The 21,018-nt window shown below is 39.3% G+C and overlaps 1 protein-coding gene across 3 annotated transcripts; it reads left to right on the top strand.

Annotated features, from left to right (window-relative positions):
• Positions 1-1,736: 1,736 nt before the first annotated feature.
• Positions 1,737-19,857, top strand: EBAG9 (estrogen receptor binding site associated antigen 9). Of its 3 annotated transcripts, none has more exons than XM_068182837.1 (8): positions 1,743-1,900; positions 7,601-7,775; positions 8,652-8,749; positions 12,122-12,200; positions 12,423-12,581; positions 14,251-14,358; positions 15,381-15,472; positions 19,326-19,857. In XM_068182837.1, exons 3-8 carry the CDS (start codon positions 8,667-8,669, stop codon positions 19,444-19,446), a joined length of 642 nt encoding a protein of 213 aa, XP_068038938.1. In that variant the 5' UTR covers positions 1,743-1,900; positions 7,601-7,775; positions 8,652-8,666; the 3' UTR covers positions 19,447-19,857. The 3 variants fall into 3 exon arrangements, with proteins under 3 accessions (XP_068038927.1, XP_068038938.1, XP_068038949.1); XM_068182848.1 differs by having other exon boundaries at positions 12,076-12,200; XM_068182826.1 differs by lacking the exon at positions 7,601-7,775 and having other exon boundaries at positions 1,737-1,900.
• Positions 19,858-21,018: the final 1,161 nt, after the last annotated feature.

Genomic DNA, 21,018 nt, shown 5'->3' with positions numbered 1-21,018 from the left:
TAATGACATTTTTGAACAATGAAGTATTTATCTCTGTGAACACTGCTTTTAGAAATTAAGATACTTTTATATTATTACTATTTTTGAAACTGCATAATTATGTTTTTAGGGAAGACTTATTTTCCATTAGTGGTCAGCCAATTTCCAGCCTTTTTTCATTAATGCACCAGCCACACACAGGTCTGTTGTTCTTTTAGGTGGATAGTGTAGGTGAGCCTTTCTGGCAGTTTTTATATTAAGTGTAGGTGTTTATATGCATATGTTAAATCCTTCCTTCTCACTGTGGCATATTCCTTACTGAATATATAGATTGCAATGCCAAAATCAGAATGTGTTCTCAAAAGAAATGTAACTGGGTATCTTCACAACCTGACCTTTCCCAATGTGTCACACTTGTAGTTTTGCTTTTCTGTGTGAACACAGATGAAGATTATCTTCCAGTTTCTGCTTTAGAGAGAAAGTTATATTGAAACCATTTGCTACACAAATGGTTTTGAAATTAAAACCAGCATTGCATATGGATTTCTCTGCAGGCATAAGAGTGTCAATCCCCACTTCAACGAGATCATAGGAGTGCTGCCCGTCCTGACTTGCTATGGACTCTACTGATCCTGGACCTGTGCAGACTCACTGGCTTGTCCTCAGGTCTGCCTCATCACCAGAAACCCGCCTGGTAGTCTGGACTCTGAGCTGCCCCCAGATCACCCTGCTGGTGTCCTAGCTGGCAAGGTCCTTGCCCCATGGTCAGCTATATCATGTTTGGTTCCTTGTCCTCTTCCTGATGAAGAGTTGTGGAAATGCAGTCATGGTGTCTGTTAGGACATGGGAAAAGGCAAATGAAGGAACTCTATCTGATACCAGTGCCTCCTCACAAGAGCCGTCATCCTTCATCCATCTCCTCACTGCCCTGATACACACAGGGGACACAGCAGCTGAGTAAATTCAGTGGCAGAACAGCAAGTCTTTATTGGAAGATATTTAAAGACCAAAGAACTGAGTGCTACAGCTTGGAGCTGAGTTGAAAGGAGTGCTGTTCTTAGTGCTGCTCTAGAACTGACTAGATTTCCATGGGAGAAAGAGACAAACACCCCTTTACCTCACCTACCGAGTGTAGCACAACCGGAGGTTTACACAGAGCTCGGGAATGCCTTAACATTAACCTTAAAATCACTTAACCAGACATTAAAAGGGACAAGCAGTTGGTGAACAAACCGGGACACTGGGGCAGCACCTGTCAGCAACAACTTCAAGCAATGTTTGTTTTTTAGTCACATCCAAATTTACAGCTCAGCATCCTATCTACCCCACAGGAACACCTTTACTGCCACGTGTGCAGTAACCCGACACGGCTGAAGTCCAACGCCTCTTTCTCGCAGCTCCCGGGAGGGGCAAAGAGCCGGCTCAGACACCCCCAGCCTCTGTGGGGGCGAGAGAAAGGCGGGCGGGGGCGGGCCGCGGGCACCGGCCCCGCCCGAGCGCCAGGGGCAGGGCCGGGGCACGGGCACACGCGTGCGGGCCGGGCTGCCCGCGGCGCCGCGGGCGGGGCGGGCGGAGCGGGGCGCACGGGAGGCGGTGCGGGCGGAGCGGGGCGCACGGGCGGCGGGGCGGGCGGAGCGGGGCGCACGGGAGGCGGGGCGGGCGGAGCGGGGCGCACGGGAGGCGGGGCGGGCGGAGCGGGGCGCACGGGAGGCGGGGCGGGCGGAGCGGGGCGCACGGGCGGCGGCGCGGCCGGAAGGGGCGGGCGTGCCTGCCGGGTGACGGGGCCGAGATGGCGGCGCGCGAGGCGGCGGCGGAGCGGCGCGGGCCCGGCTCTGGATGAGGGGCGGCCGGAGGCTGCGGGAGCGGCCGCCTCGGCCCCTGGAGCCCCGCGACCCCCGGCGAGGCCTCCCCCCCGGGGCAGGTGAGCGGGAAGGGTCGGTTCCTGCGCCGCCGGGTGCCGCTTTCGCCTTGCTGGGCAGGGGCCCGGTCTCGGCGCCTTCCCTCCCGAGGCAGAGCCGTCCGCGCGGTTCTCCCGCGGCAGCGGCCCCGCCCCGCTCGGGGCACCCCGGCCCCGCAGCGCTGTGGCCGCCGCCCCGCGGCTCTCGCCCAGCGGCGGAGCTGCTCGGCCGGTCCGGGAGCGCCAGGCCCGCGGCCTCTGCCCGGCCGGTCCGGGCCCCTTCTCGGGCTGAGTGGGGGGAATCTCATGGGCTGCGAAGAACGTGAAGTGGCGATCCAGTAGATAGGCAGCGTCTGGGGACTGAGCGGCTTCGCACCCTGTGGAAAGGCCGAGGGCACACGTCCTGTCAGAGCATTGCTTGGGCTTACCTACTGTTAACGCTGACGGGCACATTTATTAGTACATAGTGTGAAGATTTCTTAGCACGCTTTAAAATACTTAAGAATGTCTAACAGCTCACAGAAAAAGTAAGTGCTGCCATTTGGTTTCGGTGATGTCTCTAATAATGTTCAAGACTCGGCTGGTCAGTAGAATGGTACGGCACTGCCTTTTTGGTCATGGATTCACAGTGTAAGTGGCTGAGTGGCATATCTAATGAAAAACGGCATAGCTTGCTGCTATATAGCATGTTAACATACATGATTTATAGCTTTATAGCTCTGTGGAAATGCACATGTGCACTGCAGAGATTTCAGGCCACGTTATAGTGTCATTGTTTGTAAATAGCTGGTTCTCATCAAGACAGGCATTGCAAGATGATTTTGTAGTAGTAACAAGGACTGTTAATTTGTTGTCTCTGGCATTCTGTGTAATTACAGAAAACTTTGGTATCTTAAACTCTGGTTCTATGTCTGAGAATTTCAGTTTTGTGAAGCGAGTTATGTCAATTAGTGCATTATATAAAAGACTTGTTGCAAAGGTGAATGAAGTTATAGTGTGGTCTCACACGAATGCATTACTTCAAGTTGTGTTCTGTGTGCTGGTTTACACAAGACAGTGGCATATATAGGTAAGGAATTGTCAAAAAATAGCTGATCGTTCAGTGGACATAAACTTTCTATCTTAACTAATACTGCCTTGAAGAGCAGAATTTATTCTAATTCAAAACAGAAAGCTTCAGGCGTTCACATTAGTGAGTTTGTAGCTAAACTCAGTTTCTTGGAGAGGAAGGGGTGAGATGTGGTGGTATTACTACGGAAGTTTTGTGACTCTGGGAGTAACATCTTTAAAAAAGAGTTGAAACTCTGTATGTTGTGTATCAGAGTATTTGGTGTCTAGAAATAACTCAGGAATTGCCAGCAGTCACCAATTTTTGCTGCCTTTATTTAGAGATACAGACATTCTGCCTTGACTTTCGTTATCTTCTGCAGCTTTTAATAGTATATCTTTCTGGATTTGAATGCCTCTGATGACTTCACTCTGCCTATGATTAATGTGAGTGAGCTGTCTTCTGTCCCAGCTACTTCAACTGCCTAGTTAAGATATTGGCACTGAAAATTGGAAGATCAGTATTGAAACTACAGTACCTTTATAAACATCCCACAACACTTACCTACAGTTAGATAGAGGAGATGCCTCCTGATCATCCCTTTTCATTCTGCTTCTCTTAATAGCTTGGCTTTAGGGTTCAGTCATGGTGCCACTTAATGTATCTGTTTATCAAGCTCAGTGGTCAAGACAGGATTTTTTTCCCCTCCACACATGTGTTCCCAATATTATGTTTCTGTGTAAAGTGATGAAAAAAAACAAGAGACCAAACAAATCAACCAGGAAGAGGGCAGTGGAACCTCTCAGTAGGCTACAGAGTCATGGTTGTTGTCTTTGAAATGCAAGAAGTGCTGGTTTTGTCTTTCAGTACCTGATTGAAAGCTGTTCTTGAATCATTGCTTTGTCTTTTTAACGTACAAAGTGTCTTTTTATGTCGTGTAACATACATGATTTGGGGGAGGGTTTATGTCCTTGAAAACAGGTTTTTTCTCTCTATCTGCTAATCTTAATAAAATTCCATCTCTCTATAAACCTGCTTATGATCTTTGATGTGGCCATTCTGCCAGAACTTCATGCAAGATCCCCTTTTAAGAAATTCTATCCTTACCACTGAAACTTTTCTTTTTTGGTATTGTCAGCTGTTCCAGTGACAACACAAAAGCACTACTGAACCAGTATGGATTTTTGGTGCTGACAAATGTAAAGGACATATTAGTCTTCAGTACTAGGAAATGAATTTCTTGTTTTGCTTTAGGAGGGTGAAGCTTTTTTTGTGTCTCCTTATGTAAAATGGAGGGGAGCATTTCAGTTTCAGACAAGTTATTTTAGGCATCATCATCTGGTTATTTGTCTAGCTGTGCTTAATACGGGCTGAAATCATTGACTCCAAGGTGTGTTCGTGTTTACATTCCAGAATTACAGGTGAGCTGATGTGAAAGAAAGCTGATGTGACAGTAAAAGATGAGTTCACTAGCAGGGAACAAGTTTCTAAAATGATTTTAGTGCCCCAAAGTGACTTTATTTTAGAATTGACTCTGTCTGTAGAAATGCTGTTTAAGTGGTATTTGTGTGTACAGTTAGATTTGAAAGAGGAAGTGTTTCTCCAGGTGCCAGTGTGCTTACTGTACAATGATAAACAGCGAGAGTCTTGCTTATTGCACCATAGCTGATTAACCAATCCACCTGAGGGTGGACTATGCTGGCTACTGTCAGTGAAATCAGACATGCCAGGAGTTCTGATGAGGCTGCTATTGCAAGCTGTAATCAAAGTAAAAATGTTCAATAAAATTCTGAACTTTCCCTCCCTTCATTCTATTTCCTTTATGGTTCCCTAAAATGTTTAAGTTTCCACATTCTTCTGACCTGGTTCTAAAGTGTTTAACATCTTGTGGCTGTTGTCTTTTAGTCCTTTCTGAACTCATGTTCCATGTGAAAACCTGTTGTAACTTTTTAACAGTGAAAGGCAGTATGAGATGCACAAGTAAAACTCCAGCTAAATTTGATACCTGTTACAGAATTGTTGAGTTGACCACAAGTATTAAATTGATTAGGATTCATGTCTTGATTTATTTGCTTGTTTATATCTGTTGTAATGGAAGTTCATTTGACCCTAAGTCTCATAAGTGTAACAAAGCAATTCCAGTAGTGGGAGAAGGAAACCTATCCCATTTTGTAAATGGAAAGCTGAGCATGAGGTGTGATACGCAGAAGGATGTATCAGGCTGGCAGACAACTCTTACCAGATTTTCTGAATTTTAGTTCAGTGTTTCACATTTGCCTCTATCTGTTAAGAAATGTTTTAGGATTCTTGATGTAGCATTGCAACTTTGCATTATGTCTCTGTCATCCTGTCTTATAATTGACTGATACAGTTGTGGTTCCTTTTGGGATTGTTTATCAAGGATAGGCTTAAGAAAAGAAAGAACATTGTGGCCTGCTATTTAGCATTACACTGTTCAGTATTTTTTCCCAGGAGAAAGAGAAGGTACATGGCTGTGCTTCTTTCCAATGTCTGAGAAAGATGGACAAGAAAAAGATGAAAAACTTCTTTCTCTTCACAAGTTTAGTATAATGGTATTGTGTGAATTAAGTTTGCAGTGAACTGAGGAAAATTAGGGTTCTGTGTACATCTGTATTCATACAACTACTTCTGAATATAAAATGGTTTACCTTGAGATATTTAATTAACATAAAAAAACTCCCAAGTACAAAAGAACCCAACCCCAAAAGGCACCAAACAAAACTCAAAACCTTTAGCAAATGTTTAACTCTTCAGGTAGTGCTGTTTTTAGAGCAGCAATGCACATGTTTCAAGTGCTGTTTCAGACAAAGCAAAAAATACTTGACTTGTCCTTACCTTGAGACAATAATTGGTTCAAGATTGTGTTTTAAATTAATTTATAAAAAATAATGTTCATTAAATAAATACATATATACTGCTTCATATCATAAATAGCAGTATAAAAAGCAGGTATATTGATGAAAGTTCTTTTTAAAGGTAAATGATTGCTAACACTGCTATGGCTGGCTGATAGCATATTGTTGACAAAACTGTGGTTGTGCATCTGACAGCTGGGAGTTGACAGTGTAGGGAGCTTAACTGGGAAGACTGCAATCGATGCTCAGAAAAGAGGTGGGCAAAACGGTACTTACTATCTTAAATCATAGAGTCACTAAGGTTGGAAGAGACCCCCAAGGTCATCAAGTCCAGCCTTTGAAGGGCCTAGTTCTAGCTCAGCTGAAATGAAATGCAGCTCTATCACAACAATGTTAACTGCCCATATGTCTCATTATAACTCTGAAATCTTTGCCTGACACATGGAAAGTGGAGAGGTGCAAGTTATCTGGCTGTCATGGACATAATGATAGCTGTTGAACTCTGCCAAATGGGCATACTGGTGATACTGGAAGTTTAGTCACTCTTATATGGGAATGACCTGGGAAATGGATTAACTTCTGGTGATTAGTTCTTGTGGACTTCACAAGTCCACTAACTCTGCAAGCCAGTGTTCTTGTGGATTATGGTTTTTTCAATTGTTTAACTTTATATTGAGAACTCAGTACAGTATACAATTTGACACACTTCAACATTGTTCTTGGTTTTAGTTTTGCACTTAGTAATCTTCCTAGTTCCTTGACTTTAGGCATAATTAATATAGAGCCTGCAAAGGTTTTTGGTGGCTTCCTAAAACAACCTTCTCAGTCAATAGCTAGGAGTTCTTAAATTTAGGGTGTGTCTGTACTGTCCAGTGTAGCAGTTAGATGGCCTGAACAAGGGAAAAGAGCTTTACTCTTGCTAATATTGGGCACTGTTCTATTCCTTCCCTCCTGCCCCCTAAGCTGATAAAAGAGTGAATTCTGGTAGAGTGGAGTGAGCTTCTAAACAAGCTTCCTTTATAATAATTTCAGCAGGTCACGTGTTCTTCATGCCTCACATCCCAGGCAGATAACTTCTAGCTGTCTCTCCTAAAAATAACATTTTCTTTCTCCAATTAAGTGTTAGTTTGCAATAATTTCTACCTTTAGGATAGAGAACTTTCCATCTTATTACTGTTCACTCTTCTTTCACTAACTTCCATTATTTCCCAATCATTCAAATTCTTGACTCATGCATTCTTCTGTCATCTAGGTATTGTCAACATTGCTGATTCTGAAAGGTAAGGAAGTGCTTGAGCATAATACGAAATGATGGTCCAGTCTTTTAAACTAAAAGCTAAATATGTCGGACCATGTCTGTTCTTGCTTCTTTGCGGGAACTGACTGCTTTCTAATTCTGTTTGATGAAGAGCCAGTCCAACTTTGTATAAAGTTGTCTACATTTTTAAGTCTCCCATGAAATAAAATAACACAAATGTTGAAGTAGAGGTGATACATGTCCTATGGAGCGTTTCTCCTGAGCTACAGCTTGGTGTAGTGCAGCCTGTAATTTGGTGATTACTAGTAGCTTAAGCCTTCCATTTTGCAGTTAAAGGGCCTGTTTGTTTAATAGCTTCTGGATGATTTTTCAGTAGCAGAAGGTCCCGTCCTGGACAATATGTAAAGCAATATTTCCAGTACTATATTACTACAGTGTTTAATAGTAGTTACATTATCTAGCAAATGAGCACCAATAAAAATACATCTATGCTCCATGAAGCTCACAATTCCCATTGTGTACCTTTTTAATAAAATCCTCAGGACAGTATTGGAGCAGCCTACCTACCATCCACCTTCCTGACTCTTCCTAACTTAAAGCCTGGAATATAAAAAGTGATTTAAATGCCATAGCATATTTGAAATCAAGCTGTCCTTCCATGGAATACTCATGGCCTGAGGAAAATGTCACAGGGCTGCCTTCTCTTCTCACCAGAAGGTATGTTAAACTTGCAACAGAAAATGTTACAAGTGTAGATATGTATAATGAAAAGCTATTTGTGAAGCCTAATCTCTTATTCTTTACTCTGAAATGTTCACCTATAGAAGAGAAAAGGGATCCTTGAGTTCCCGCAGATTTTTCTGAGTCAGTCTGTAGGTATTCAAGGTGGTATGTTGGAATGATGTGATATGATAAATATAAATTCTCTAGATTACCAAATTGTTACTGAAAAAATAGCTACAACAGAAATGGCCTCAGCCAAAGATGAATTTTTTCTTTTCTGTGTTTGCTATCATGATCCAGTCAGGCATAGAAGTATCAGTAGCTCTGTGGGTTAGCTGGTGCAGTAGTTCACACAGGATGAACACTCTTCCTTCAATGATGATTTTTCAGTGAGACTAGTTCTAAAATTAGCAGTGTTCTCATCACACGTTTCCATCAAAATGGAAGGTAAATTTAAACAGCTAATTTTGGAGTTTCACTTAATGACTAGATCTGTAATTTGTATATGCATGACATGCTCAAGCAAGCAAGAGCTTTTCTCTGATGATTATTCTGTTTTGCATTGCCTGTGTTCAGGCACTGCGGATGGTTGCCTACACTTCCCCTTTAAGACTGTCTTTAACTTTGACTCTACCTGTGATTTTGTGCTGTTTCTTTAAAGGCCATATATATTAGATACTTGCATTATTTACATCAGTGAAATATCCTGATAGTAGGGAGGTGGCATCTTTGCACCAGGTACCCGCTCTCTTTCCTTACATTAATACAGTTTCATGGAATGCTCCTAGCTTAGTAGCAACTAAGGTAATTGGCTTTAAGTACTGTATAAAGTTGTATAATCCTCTGCATCTAACTTTTTTTCTTTTGCAGGAAGGGTTTCTTACCATGGCCATAACACAGTTTCGACTCTTTAAAGTCTGTACTTGTCTGGCAGCAGTGCTTTCTTTCATTAAAAAGTTAATATGCAGGTAAACAAGTCTTACTTAATTTGGTTTGGTTTTTTTTTTTTTTTTTAATTTTTCAATTATGGGTTCTTGCACTTCTGCCCTTCCCCAGCACCCAGCCACCACTTTTATCTGTTCTGATTTTACTAATTGAAAAATAATCAACACAGATGAAAACTAAATCAAGTGAATTCTTTAATTTGTGTATTTGTTCAGAGCTCCAAAAGTCTGTGTAGTGTATTTGTGAGTGTATTTTGTTGTATGGTAGCTGAATGAGGTTTTGTAAACAGCTATGACAGGGTTTTAAAATGGCTTTTAAAACTATTCTGTGTCAAACTTGAAGAAAAGCTGTGCTGCACATTTTTGAATAGTACTTAGCAAGTGATACTTTGTGTTTTAAGAGGTTCAGTTAATGGGAACATCCACTTTGTCATCAGTCAGTAGGCTGTCATTACAAATGTAGGCAATTCTCATCATGTTTGTCAAAAACAGTTGCCTGAGACTTCATATTCTACTGCCTATTGAAGATTCTTTCAGAAGTTTATGGAACAGTGAGGGAAGTTCAAGGGAATGAATTTTTTTTTCCTTTTTAATGATGAAGAATGGTTTATTTTTTACACTCTTTTAAGTCAGACATGTTGTCCTTTTGAGTTGTAGACTCATGAATGCTGCAGTGTAGTACTTAGAAGCAGTCTAAAAACCCTCAAGGGTTAATGTGGAGTAGTAGAGTTCAGTAACACAGTACCTGAGGCACTTCTTGGCACTGTGCTGTCATATGAACTGCTGTACTTCCTGCCCTTTTGCAGCATGTTGTTTACATAAACAAATACCATTCTAGAGAAATGTATTCTCTTTTTGTGTGTGATAACAACTACTTTTCCAGTGAGGATTAAAGCGTATGCAGAATATGTGGTAGACACAAAATAACTGTTTATTTCCTCTTCACCTCTACTTATTTCAAGAATAAGAGGAAGCTCTTGACTTGTTGGTGAATTTGCTTGCAGATCTAGTGAAGCATTAAAAAGATATATTTTAATGCTGCATACAATTATACAGATATCAACCTTAGTTCTGTGATTTGAATTCCAAATTAAATTAAGAATACTTGCTGTTCAAATTCTGAAAGAAGTCAAAACACTGAGTTGATCATAACTTCTATATTATGTGGATCCTTTATTTCTCTAAGTGTAAAGATATTTTTTATAAGCAGATAATTGTTTTTTTTCTAAGTGTAGTGACAGTATTTTCATTCTTTTTTCCAACTTCTGAATGACCTGTGATCTTGAAATGAGCAGCTGAGAAACTGCTGCAGAGTACATAAAGTAGAAAACCCTATATTTACTTAATAACAGTTAGTTGAAGAAATGAAAATTAATTCTTTCACATAAGCGAGTCACTGGATCACATTAATTCAGACCACTAACTACAGATGTTTCTTCTGTTCACTGTCATCTACAAAGTGTAGTTTGGTAACTTTTGTTTTCCTGTGATGCACCCCTCCATATAACTATGCCTAATAATCAGCAAATGTGATTTAATTAAACATGCATTTTAATTCAATGGATATGAGCTAGTACTTATATAGATTACATAGTTTACATTAGGTTTTCATTTGAACAAGTGCCTGTAGAGATTGTGCAACTTTCTAGGCAGCATAGAGCTTACATACAGTACTAGTCCTTTTTTAGTTAAATCTTTTCTTGATAAACAACAGACTGCCTGAATCCAGTTCTCAGGAAATAAAACTTGTAAATATAAAAAGAGATGAAACTTCCTTCCATTTAAAATCTCTAATTATCTCCAACTGAGAAATCTGGATGCTGCTTATTAGTAAGAAGAAACAAATCCAATCATTCTTGAGGCATTTGGCATGCAGAGCAGTGATCGGTATCTAATGATGGCTGTGGAGCAGCTGTTCTATAAGCATCTTGTTCCCTTCCTAGAGGAAGTGGAGATCTATAGCCTTCCTTGGTGCTGCTCTGTGTACCATATCCTTTCTGATGTTGTGTGACAAAAGCTCTTTCCTCCTACCTTCAGCCCTCTTGCTGAAACCATTTTGACTTGATTAATGTTTGTTATAAGCCGCTTGCTTGTCTTGTAGAGCAAGTCAGTGCAGAAGTGATGGCTTGTAATATTATTAAATGAAATAGTATTAAGGATGTGTATGTTGTAGAGGTCTGAAAAAGGATGTTTCTAAGCTTGTGTTTCCTTTAGAGATGTCAAGTAAATCTCGTCAACCAGAAGTCTCTAAAGTGTTTGAGGGCACACTGTTTTCACCTTCCTTTACCACTAAAATCTGTTTCTTTTCAACTTAAAGGAACAGTTTATAAAGGGAGTAGAGTTACTTAGATAAAACTTGAAAATTTGATGATAGCACCTGACCTTGTTTGTTTGGTCTCAAGTAGAAAAAATATATCTAGTCACTCACTAGCCTACAGCAGAGGTGCTATTACAAGCAATTCAGCTTGTCAGTTGGTAGTGTGTTCTCTAATACTAAAACTAATGGATAGAAACTAGAAATTGAAATTTCCCAGTTTATTCTCATCAGTAGTAAGAAAAAAACATATTTTACAAGCTACATAAGGTCAATTACATGACCATTTTGCTGTAGAAGCTTACATTCTTTGTGGAAAACACACATGTGAGCCTGAATTGCATTATTTTGTGTTGTAAGATGTTAAAATACAATGAATGTCAGCTAAGAATATTTTAATTATTATTCTGATCTTTGAACATTGTCATGAAGTAAATATCTAGATCGTTTATTTGCAATGCATTAGTGTTGTTTTCAATTAAAGTTATTTTATATAGTTGAATGCTGAAATGCATTGAAACAGTATTCTTTAAGTAGAAGCATGGGTTGAATTAAAGCTGTTGACTTGCATCATCTTGCATTACCTCTGTTTAGACTTTGAAGAAAAAAGCTTTAGAGAGGCTTCCAAATCATGCAGCTCAGAAAGCTATTTGTTAGACATAGCTTAAAATTTAAGACAAATAGAAAAATTTCTCATTTTACTGTAGAAATGGTTCTTTGGCAAATATAGATTGCTAGTGCTTGCTTCATAAGCACAGACAATCTAAAAATTGTGACTGAATTATGCAGATGAGTTAGTCCATTTTTGTATTTCTCAGAAATATTTCTCCTCTATTTCACTGCAATTAGAAAAGTAAATTGCACTTTGATATTCTTGTGAACACAACTTTCAATTCAGGATGAAATTCCTTTGCTTAGCAGACTTACTGACAGTAGTTAATACAAAGGCAATTGCAGCACTAAATGTTTTAGCCATGACTATTTTCGGTAGTGCTGTTCTCAGACTTCCTTTTTTGTTTTTTTTTTTTAAACTTAGTGCTCATGTTTTCAGAGCTTGGAGGAATCCTACATTTTTTTTTCAGGTCTGGAAGAGGGCGAAAGTTAAGTGGAGACCAAATAACTTTGCCAACCACAGTGGATTATTCGTCTGTTCCTAAGCAGGTAATTGTTAAAGTGGTAGGTGACTTAATCCCCTAACAAGGTGATTATAGAAGTCCTACAATATTGAATTGGTATATATCCAAGAAAGATATACTATAATGTGATATATATTAAAGATATAATAATATCTGATACAGTATTAAGTATATATCTTAGCAAGATATAAAAAGACAAGTTTTTACTTGCAGATAATACTAACTTGTACCATATTCTCATATTCAGCCTGAAGTAGAAGACTGGTCTTCATGGGATGAAGATGCACCTACAAGTGTGAAGATTGAAGGTGGCAATGGTAATGTGGCTGCTCAGCAAAATTCTTTGGAACAAATGGAACCTGATTATTTCAAAGATATGGCACCAACTATAAGAAAAACTCAAAAAGTAAGTATTACATTTTCAAGTATACTTATGGAGGGTTTTCCTTGCTTTAAAATAAAAGCAAATAAATTGGCAACATACAGAAGGTGCTATTGGTAAATGAGAATAGATGCTGGTGTGTAGTTTATCATGTTTAATGTTAAGACCTTTGAGATCTTAACGGTTGTGATGCTATCACATGTTTACATCTTTAGTCTTCATGTTATTGGAAACTTATGAATAGTTTCATACTCTTAAGAGTTCTGGGAAGCATAATGTGCGAACCCTCTAGTCATTTGTGCTCATATCCTTATTTGAACAACGACATTCAATGTCTTGCTCTATTGAAGTCTGAGGGAGCAGCCCTGCTGTTTCAGAAAACTGGTTATTTGTTTTATCAAGTTATACTGGAGAGGCTGGAATTAGGGAACTGATATTTCAAAATAGCTTGTTCTTCAAATATCCATTTTTACTACGGAGACAAGACAGGAGGGCATCTCCACAGGAGCATCAAGGTTGTAAATAAATGCTGATTAAAATCTGATGATTGCAGATTTTGCTTCTATGTGCAAATCTTTCAGCTGGATACTTACAGGTCTTTGAGTCAATTGGAAAAAAACCTCACAAGTGCTGGACTAGGTTACCAGAGAAGATGTGTAGTAGATGTCTCCTTTATATATACTGCCCTTTTTTCCTTATAGAATGAGCTTCAGGTTAAGAACAAAACTGGGGAAGAATCAATGCTATTTGAGTACTGTGCACTGGGTTTAGTTTAAATATATCTCTAGGGATGACTGCAAGCACTGTAAAGAACATCCCTGTTAACTTGGCCAAGTTAACACTACTCAGTGTGAATTTGTGTTTATTTCCACTGAATGTCTCAATATAAACCTTGAGATTTGAGGTACAGTCTACTCATGTTGTCACTCATCTATACTGATCTATTTGAAAATAGAACCTCAGTCAAATAACAGTCTCATTGCTCAATAAGATTGTCTAGTCCTGTTTCCTTTCTTGGATTGGTACAAGCATACAGGCAGTGGAACTGTGGATCTGCCTCACTGGGAAGCAGAAGAAGCTCACAGTAGGCTAAACAAAGTTTGTGTCTTGAGGTCAAGACAAGTGAAAATGGTATGTGATCTTGGCAACTGTTTTGGGAAAAGCACTGCTTTTCAGCCAAACCAGTAGAGAGCTTTACTAGTTTTTGTTGACAGAGAATTTGCAGCTGTTGAAACTGCACAGAAATGCTATTGGAGTAGTTGAGAGAGCTGACATTACAGTGCAGTACAACTGTGCAGACAGCACTCAAAAGTAGTACCTTAAAGTGATCTGACACAGAAGCAGGATTTCTCCAAGCAATATATCACATAATTGGTAGCTTTTATGAGTACTGGGAGATGTAGCTATTTGATCTGTGATTCTTTGTGCCCATTCTCTGTCTTGATACAGTCACAGGTTTCTATATGGCTAAAGAAAAAGCTAGTGGGGGGCGAGGAGGAGTTCTTATCTTTTGCATTTATCTTCCACTTACAAGTTCATTTGGCTGTGCAGCTTTCAGAACCTGGCCAGGCTTAAGACACAGTGAGGTGTTGTGTAGCTGAACCTTCACAGGCACAGAGTTATATGATCACCAAGAAATCTCTGCAGTGCTTTGATCTACCACTTTTTTGTTCCTTTTTTTGAATATTTTCAGATAGTTATTAAAAAACGAGAGCCTTTAAATTTTGGGATTCCAGAGGGAAACACAGGATTCTCTAGCAGATTAGCAGCCACACAAGATATTCCTTTTATTCACCAATCTGTAAGTATGCTTTAAGTATTGATCTTGTATTTGTCATTAAATTATGTTCTTTAGGGGAAGAAATAGTCTGCCTAAAGTGTGCATTGTGGAGAGTAATTGGAATAGTTGGGGAATAATGTAAATTGTTTTAAAATTCAGTGAAGAATGAAGTAGTCCAATATGTTCTGTTGAGAAACTTGACAGATTAGTGATAAAAAGTAAGAAGCTTCCATATAATTCCACATAGCTTGCAAATCTGCTAAAGCAATGAACTATAAGTTTTGGATTTTACACAGTGAGTTACTAACAAAAGAGTAGAAGGCTTTTTTGAAAGCCTCTAAGTTACATTTGCTTTATTGTTTTGGACCCATTTTTAACCTTCTGCTTCTCCCTTCCTTTCTGTAGGGATTGTAATGTAGCAGTCTCCTAATTTTTGCTCCTTAGCCTTTGAAAAAATTGTCTAGGTGCCTAACAGCCTGGCCAATTAGCAGGAGATGCTCTCCCTCCCTTGCCCTTTGCCTTTTTTAACAGTGTTTCTCTTTTGATAAACATTGTGCAGAAGAGGGTATAGGCAGGAAGCAGTACAGAATGGTCATACCACCTCCCTGCACTGTCCTTTATGAAACTAGTTCAGGAAAGGACTTTCAGTGAGTAAAAGTGTCACTCAGCTGATACTGGACATAAAAACGTGGATGTACGTGTTGGTTTGTCCATGCAACTGCCAGAAATCTTTTACACTATCTACTCATATCATCTGCTCAATCTATCTTCCTCTTTCTAAAAATGCACTCCACTACTTCCTTCCTGTCTTTGTTCAAAAAACCTTTTGACAACTGAAAAGTCTCAGTATTATAGCAGGAAAAAAAAGCATGGACAATAAGATGAGAAGCACTGCCATACATCAAATATTTCTGTAAGTCTGAAGACTTAAGGTTAAAAATAAATGTTAAGGAAACTTTGCTGTCATCCAGGAGCCACTCTGACCATCACACCAGTGTTTTATCTAATTTTTCCATGTGGTTAGACCTTCTCTTTTGTTTCAGCCTGAACTGGGAGACTTGGATACTTGGCAAGAAAATACAAATGCCTGGGAAGAGGAGGAAGATGCTGCTTGGCAGGCAGAAGAAGTTCTTAGGTAATTTAAATTAATATAACACTATATAAAGGTTTTACATGTAAAAGAACCACATTTGTTTATTTGACACCTTTCTGGTAAGTGCCAAGAATTGTTAAATGCCTCTTAAGACAAATTATTTTTATGCATCTAATCTCTGTGTAACCAGAAGACATTTTGGATTGATTTAATTTAATAAATGAGATATTAGAGAAAATCTGAAAATCACTGAAACACTGGAACAACATTAACACGTGTGCATGCAGGTGCTAAAAAAACGGTGCCCCACCAATCCCAACAATTTATTATATTCAGATCACATTACTTGATTAAGTAAAATACCACTTGATGTCCTCATGAAAAGTATCACAACCATGTGTTTAAGGTAAAAATAGTTCAGGATAGAAGGTGAAATGGTAAGTATGTGCTTGGAATCCCTGTAGGACCTAGGCTTTTCTGTCTTAACTAAACTAGCTGATAAGGCTGAATGTAAAATCAAAGTCTTGCACAAAGTTGGTGTGAATACTTTAGCCATTCAGTTTGTGTTCTTTTTTCCTTTCCTTTAAGGGATATGGAGGGTAAAGAGGTAAAGAGATGCAAATTAGGTTTATCGTACACAATGATTTGAACTGGTAGTGACTTACAGTTGTATCAAACTTTATTGCTTGCTACATCGTCAGGTAACCAGCCTCAGATAGCTTTAGCTTCCTGGGCTGTCGTAATTCTACTCACTAAATCACAGGTACATGGTTTCCATGGTCCACTAGAGATAATATGAAGTAAAGACATGATATAGTCAAAAATCATTATAAGGAAAATAGGTATTGTGAGGAAAAGAGGAATCTGATCAAGTATTTATTTTAATGCTTTGAAAAATTTACGTTTTCAACCTGTGGAATAAGACAAGAGGGAAGCTACTACCTCATTTTCAATGTGCTAATCATAATTAGAATTTATTCAGTTTATTATCTCTGTCAGTCTTGCTTTGCAGCAGCTTAACATGTGAGAATAGGGTTGTAATGCAAATATTTTTGTAAACTTTATCTAGTATCTATGTGTACATTCTGGTCAATAGCCTGCTTGTCTTTATTTTTTTTTAAACTTCTTTACTGTTTCAGGTCTTGTACTGAAGTACAAGCTATCTGATATGAAAGATGTGCTTTTGGGCTGTTTTTGTTCCACAGATAGTACTTTTTCCTGTAAAGAATATCAATAGACTCATTAAAATCTTTAATAGCTAGAGTGCAGTCTTCTGAGACTTAAATGAAAGACAATGAAAATACTCTCTTTTTTTTTCTTTTTTATTTAATGGAGAAATGAAACAGCTACTTTTGCTACTGCAGAGGCTACACTGCATTTATTTAACCCTTGCTGCATTCCATTACAGATGGTCTTAGGACTATCAAAAGTAGCATTCAGACTTTCTGAAGCAGGGGTTTGTCATATATGAAATAACTACTAAAATTACCTAGTGTATGTATATGCCAGTTTATTGTTGGAGTGTAAAATTTGTGCAGTGAACATTTCCAAGATGGTCAAAGTTATATTGTTTGCCAAATGTCAGGTTCATGCTCTAGAATACTTAGGAAGAGAGATCTCTTACATGGTGATAGCAGTGGGGTTTCCCAAAAACTTTCATTTTTCAAAGTGTCATGATATTTGGTTGAACCTATCCTAAAGATTTCAGCCTACCATCTTTTCTGTTGAAAGGGTTCAACTCAAATGGTTACTTCTTGTAGGATTTCCTTTTGGCCTCACAAAAAAGTATCAAAGTGCACTTGTTATAGAAGGGAGGTGTGTCTAAACACTTCCAGCAGATAAAACATTATTAGAACTCCAGCTGTCTGTGGCTTACCACTTGTCCAGCTATGGCTGGCTTCCTCAATACAGCTGGTCATTATGTAAGCTGGGTGAAGTAAAACCTTTCTTTTATTCATGACACAGAAATAACAATGTTTATCTGTAAATGAGTCGAGTCCTGACTAATTTTTAGCAGGATTGATAAAAAATCCTGACTGGATTTAGTTTCTCTTGCAGTAGACATCACTGGTGTCTTTAACATCTGACATTTAACATAAAACTTCAGTATAGTACTACACAGACCTGGCTCTGTTTTCAACAGAGTGTAGTAAGGAAGTGCTATGGAGTCTCTTCTTAATGATAGAAGTCTGCAAAATGATCTGAAGATGCTGTGGCCACTCTGGTGACTTAATGCATAAGTGTAACACTTGAAAGAAGCTTGTATAATATTTCAGACTGCCAAATTGAGGACAGAGTCCCCCTGATGTTCCAGAGTGTTAATGCTGACTTTACTGCAGTGGTGCTTTTTGAGAATGAAATAAGTGTGCAGAAAAAGTAAGGGTCTCCCTTAGTCTGCTGTGTCTGGAGCCTGTGGGTGCTCAGTAAGACCAGAGTAATTTTTGTGTAGTAATGGAGTGCAGATCAGTTATGCAGAAGTGGGCTGTGTCCTGCTAAGTAGCAGTGAAGACTCTATCCTTTGGCTTCTCTGGTGAGTTTATGTCTAAGCGTAACAGTTGAAATGAGCACATACAGTAAGTCAGTATATGCTTCCTGGAATTAAGGCATGCAGAAAGACAGTGATGAAGAGTAGGCTATCAGAGCCTGAGAAGTTTCTATAGTCTCTTTTTTCCCCATTTTCCAGCAGGTTCTGAGCTGGGGTGCACTGACATTTTCCAGTCAGTGATGAATTGACATAGTGGATTATAAACTGCATTTTCAGTTAACTTGAGTTAGTTGGAACTTAGTTTCTTCTCCAAATTTTAGATACCTGTCTACAACTCCAGACTTTATATTACCAAAGCAAGTTTTTATCCCAGTGGAAGCAGTTAAGCTCACACATTTTTAGTTTATAGCAACTACTTGTTTGTATTTTTGTTGGCCAGTTGCTGTGTCTGAGGGAGTTGAAGGTCTCTCTCTGGGCAGAGCTGAGTGCAGGATCCCAGACTATAGAGGGCGCAGAACTGCTGCCGCGCGCAGGAGCTCGGTGTCCTGCGGGTCATCCTGGGGAAAGAAACGGGAGCTGCCACGATCGATCCCTCCCTTCAGAACTGCATGTGAACAGCAGCATTAACACCATGTGGCTTTTTGGAACTTTACTGTCTCTATATTGGCTGGCGTGCATAGCACTTCTGCATCAGTTCAGATATATGGGAAATATAAAAATCTGCCACTGTAATGTGGCATATATTATTACTCTGCATTTTGCTAGATTGACAGCTCTGTCAGCTGTCAGGTAGAATGTACAATAATGGGTGACAATCTCAAAAAAAGCCCCAAACCAGCAAAGCCTCAAAACTTTTGAGCTGCTGCTGAAATTATTAAATAGATTTTTAGTTTTTGCTCTAGGCTTTACAACTGTCCTTACACTCTCACTGATTCACTTACTCTGAATCTTTGAGAAGCTAGTGGCTTTTAAATTGCAGAATAATTGAACAAATATTATTGCCTAAACTAGATTGGATTGGGTTGGATGTTGTGAAAAGGTTCTTCACCTAGAGTGTGATCACTGGAACAGGCTCACCAGGGAAGTGGTCACAGCACTAAGCCTGCTAGAACTGTTTGAACAACACTCTCAGGCATATGATGTGATTCATGGGGATGGTCCTGTGCAGGCCAGGAGTTGGACTTTGATGATCCTTGTGGGTTCCAGCTCAGAATATTCTACAATTCTAGATTAATCTGAAAAAAGGACTTCAGCACAGTAAAAGAATGACCGGTGTAAGCCTAATGGCAGTAGACTGAAGCTCTGTTTTAATTAGTTATAATAACCTGTGTATTGACAGGAACTTAAGGTATGACCGTGCTGAAAATTGCATGTGTGTTATTTATCAATTCATGTTTTCTTTAATTACAGACAACAGAAAATAGCAGAAAGGGAAAAAAGAGCAGCAGAACAGCAGCGAAAGAAAATGGAGAAAGAGGCACAAAGGCTAATGAAAAAGGAACAAAACAAAATTGGTGTAAAACTGTCCTAACAGAAGCCATGCAGCAATGGCAGTGCCAGTGAAAAGAGAATTTCAGCTCCACAACATACATATTGGTATTGATTTAACTATTTATGGGACTTCAACACACTGCTTGGTTTCAGTGCATTCTTCAGGTCATCTTGGAAGCCAGGACTTTCCCAAAATATCTTGAACTACTAGTACGTAGTTCTTAAGAAAGAAATGCCCCACAGAAAATCATGCCTTGATGGGATGTTTCCTGCAATAGTTCTTTTCCAGCACCCTTCTTTGCAGCAAAAGTGATTGACAAGGATGTTGATTGAAAAACACTCTTAATGAACAGCTCAAGCCTAGAGAAAAGAATGTAAATATTGAGTGGTGGGAAATCTACCTGTATTGTCTGTGCTTACCTGAAACATGTAATTAAACAGTTTTAAAGAACCTTTTGTTTCTTGCCTGATAAAAAAGTCTGCTTTTGCTCTTTCATGAAAGTATTTGTAAACACTTGAAAATTCTCCATGGGAGATCATAATAAGAAATTAACTTATTATGGATGACCTGCAACTCAAAATGTGCTCCTGGTGGGTTATCCAGCTGAACACTGAAAGTGGATTTCTTGTCACTTTGTCACTTGCAGCTTCCTGTGCTCCCATTTACACGTGGCACTGCAATGACTGCCTGCAGTGGCATCACTACACAGGAGTGGTGTAACCTACAAAGGCTGATGTGAATATAAGGGACCATTTTAATAATTTACTTGTATTGGTAAATTTATATTTCTAGCAGAAATTCTTATACTTCCTACAGATAGGAATCCTCACACCTTACAGCTGTTGCATAGTTAGTGTAATTGAGAAGAAAAATTGTGTCTTCCTGCTAATAAAGCTAGTGTGAAAATTCTCAGTTCAGTTTACAAGCACTTTTCAAACTCCATTTTTTTGCACACTTACTGTATGTGTTTACTCTGTAATTCCCCTGGTGAAGTGTGTATGGTAAATGTGCAGTAGAAGGCAACAGTGCTTCAATGAAGTTCAGTGTCTGCTGGAAAGAGGTGTATGGGAGGGGCGGAGAGTCTGTGTGCTTCATCCAGCCCAGTGCTTCAGTGAAGGCTTTTTCCGGGTTCTGTTGTGTGGGTGTATTATCCCCGATTTGTGGGTTGTATGGATTTCTTTCTTTATGACAGATGAGTCGGCACATTTTGCACATGAGATTTGTTTTGTGTTCATCCAGGGACAGCACAGGAAGTGTCAATTGTAAGATAATGGGAAGGGGGGGGCATGTGACTAGATCTTGCCTGCCTACAAAAATAGAATTTGTAACTAAGTTCTAGTAGGTTCTGGCACAAGTTTTGCTAAGAGTCTACGTAATTGAGAAAAGAAGACAGTAAGAATTAATGGCTTTAGTCACAAAGAAAAGTTTTTTTAAAATGTTAAGTATACTTGTCATATAGTTTCAAATCTTGCATAACTCAACTGATTTGACAGCAATTTTCAGATGTTAAATTTTGAAATATATTTTGAAGCCAACAGTGCAGTGCAAGTTTTCTCCACAAGTCTTCTGGCTGGAGTAGAGCAGATTACTTCAAGTGTAGACTTCAGTGCA

Source organism: Anomalospiza imberbis, chromosome 1, assembly GCF_031753505.1.
Source record: "Anomalospiza imberbis isolate Cuckoo-Finch-1a 21T00152 chromosome 1, ASM3175350v1, whole genome shotgun sequence".
Classification (NCBI taxonomy): domain Eukaryota; kingdom Metazoa; phylum Chordata; class Aves; order Passeriformes; family Viduidae; genus Anomalospiza; species Anomalospiza imberbis.
This window is presented reverse-complemented; position numbering and strand designations above follow the sequence as displayed.

Bases quoted from the DNA above. Each gene is read 5' to 3' on its own strand.
- EBAG9 (XM_068182826.1), top strand. From the start codon at position 8,667: ATGGCCATAACACAGTTTCGACTCTTTAAAGTCTGTACTTGTCTGGCA. The intron at 14,359-15,380 runs GTAAGTATGCTT...CTTTTGTTTCAG, and splicing joins TTCCTTTTATTCACCAATCT to CCTGAACTGGGAGACTTGGA. The intron at 15,473-19,325 runs GTAATTTAAATT...CTTTAATTACAG, and splicing joins CAGGCAGAAGAAGTTCTTAG to ACAACAGAAAATAGCAGAAA.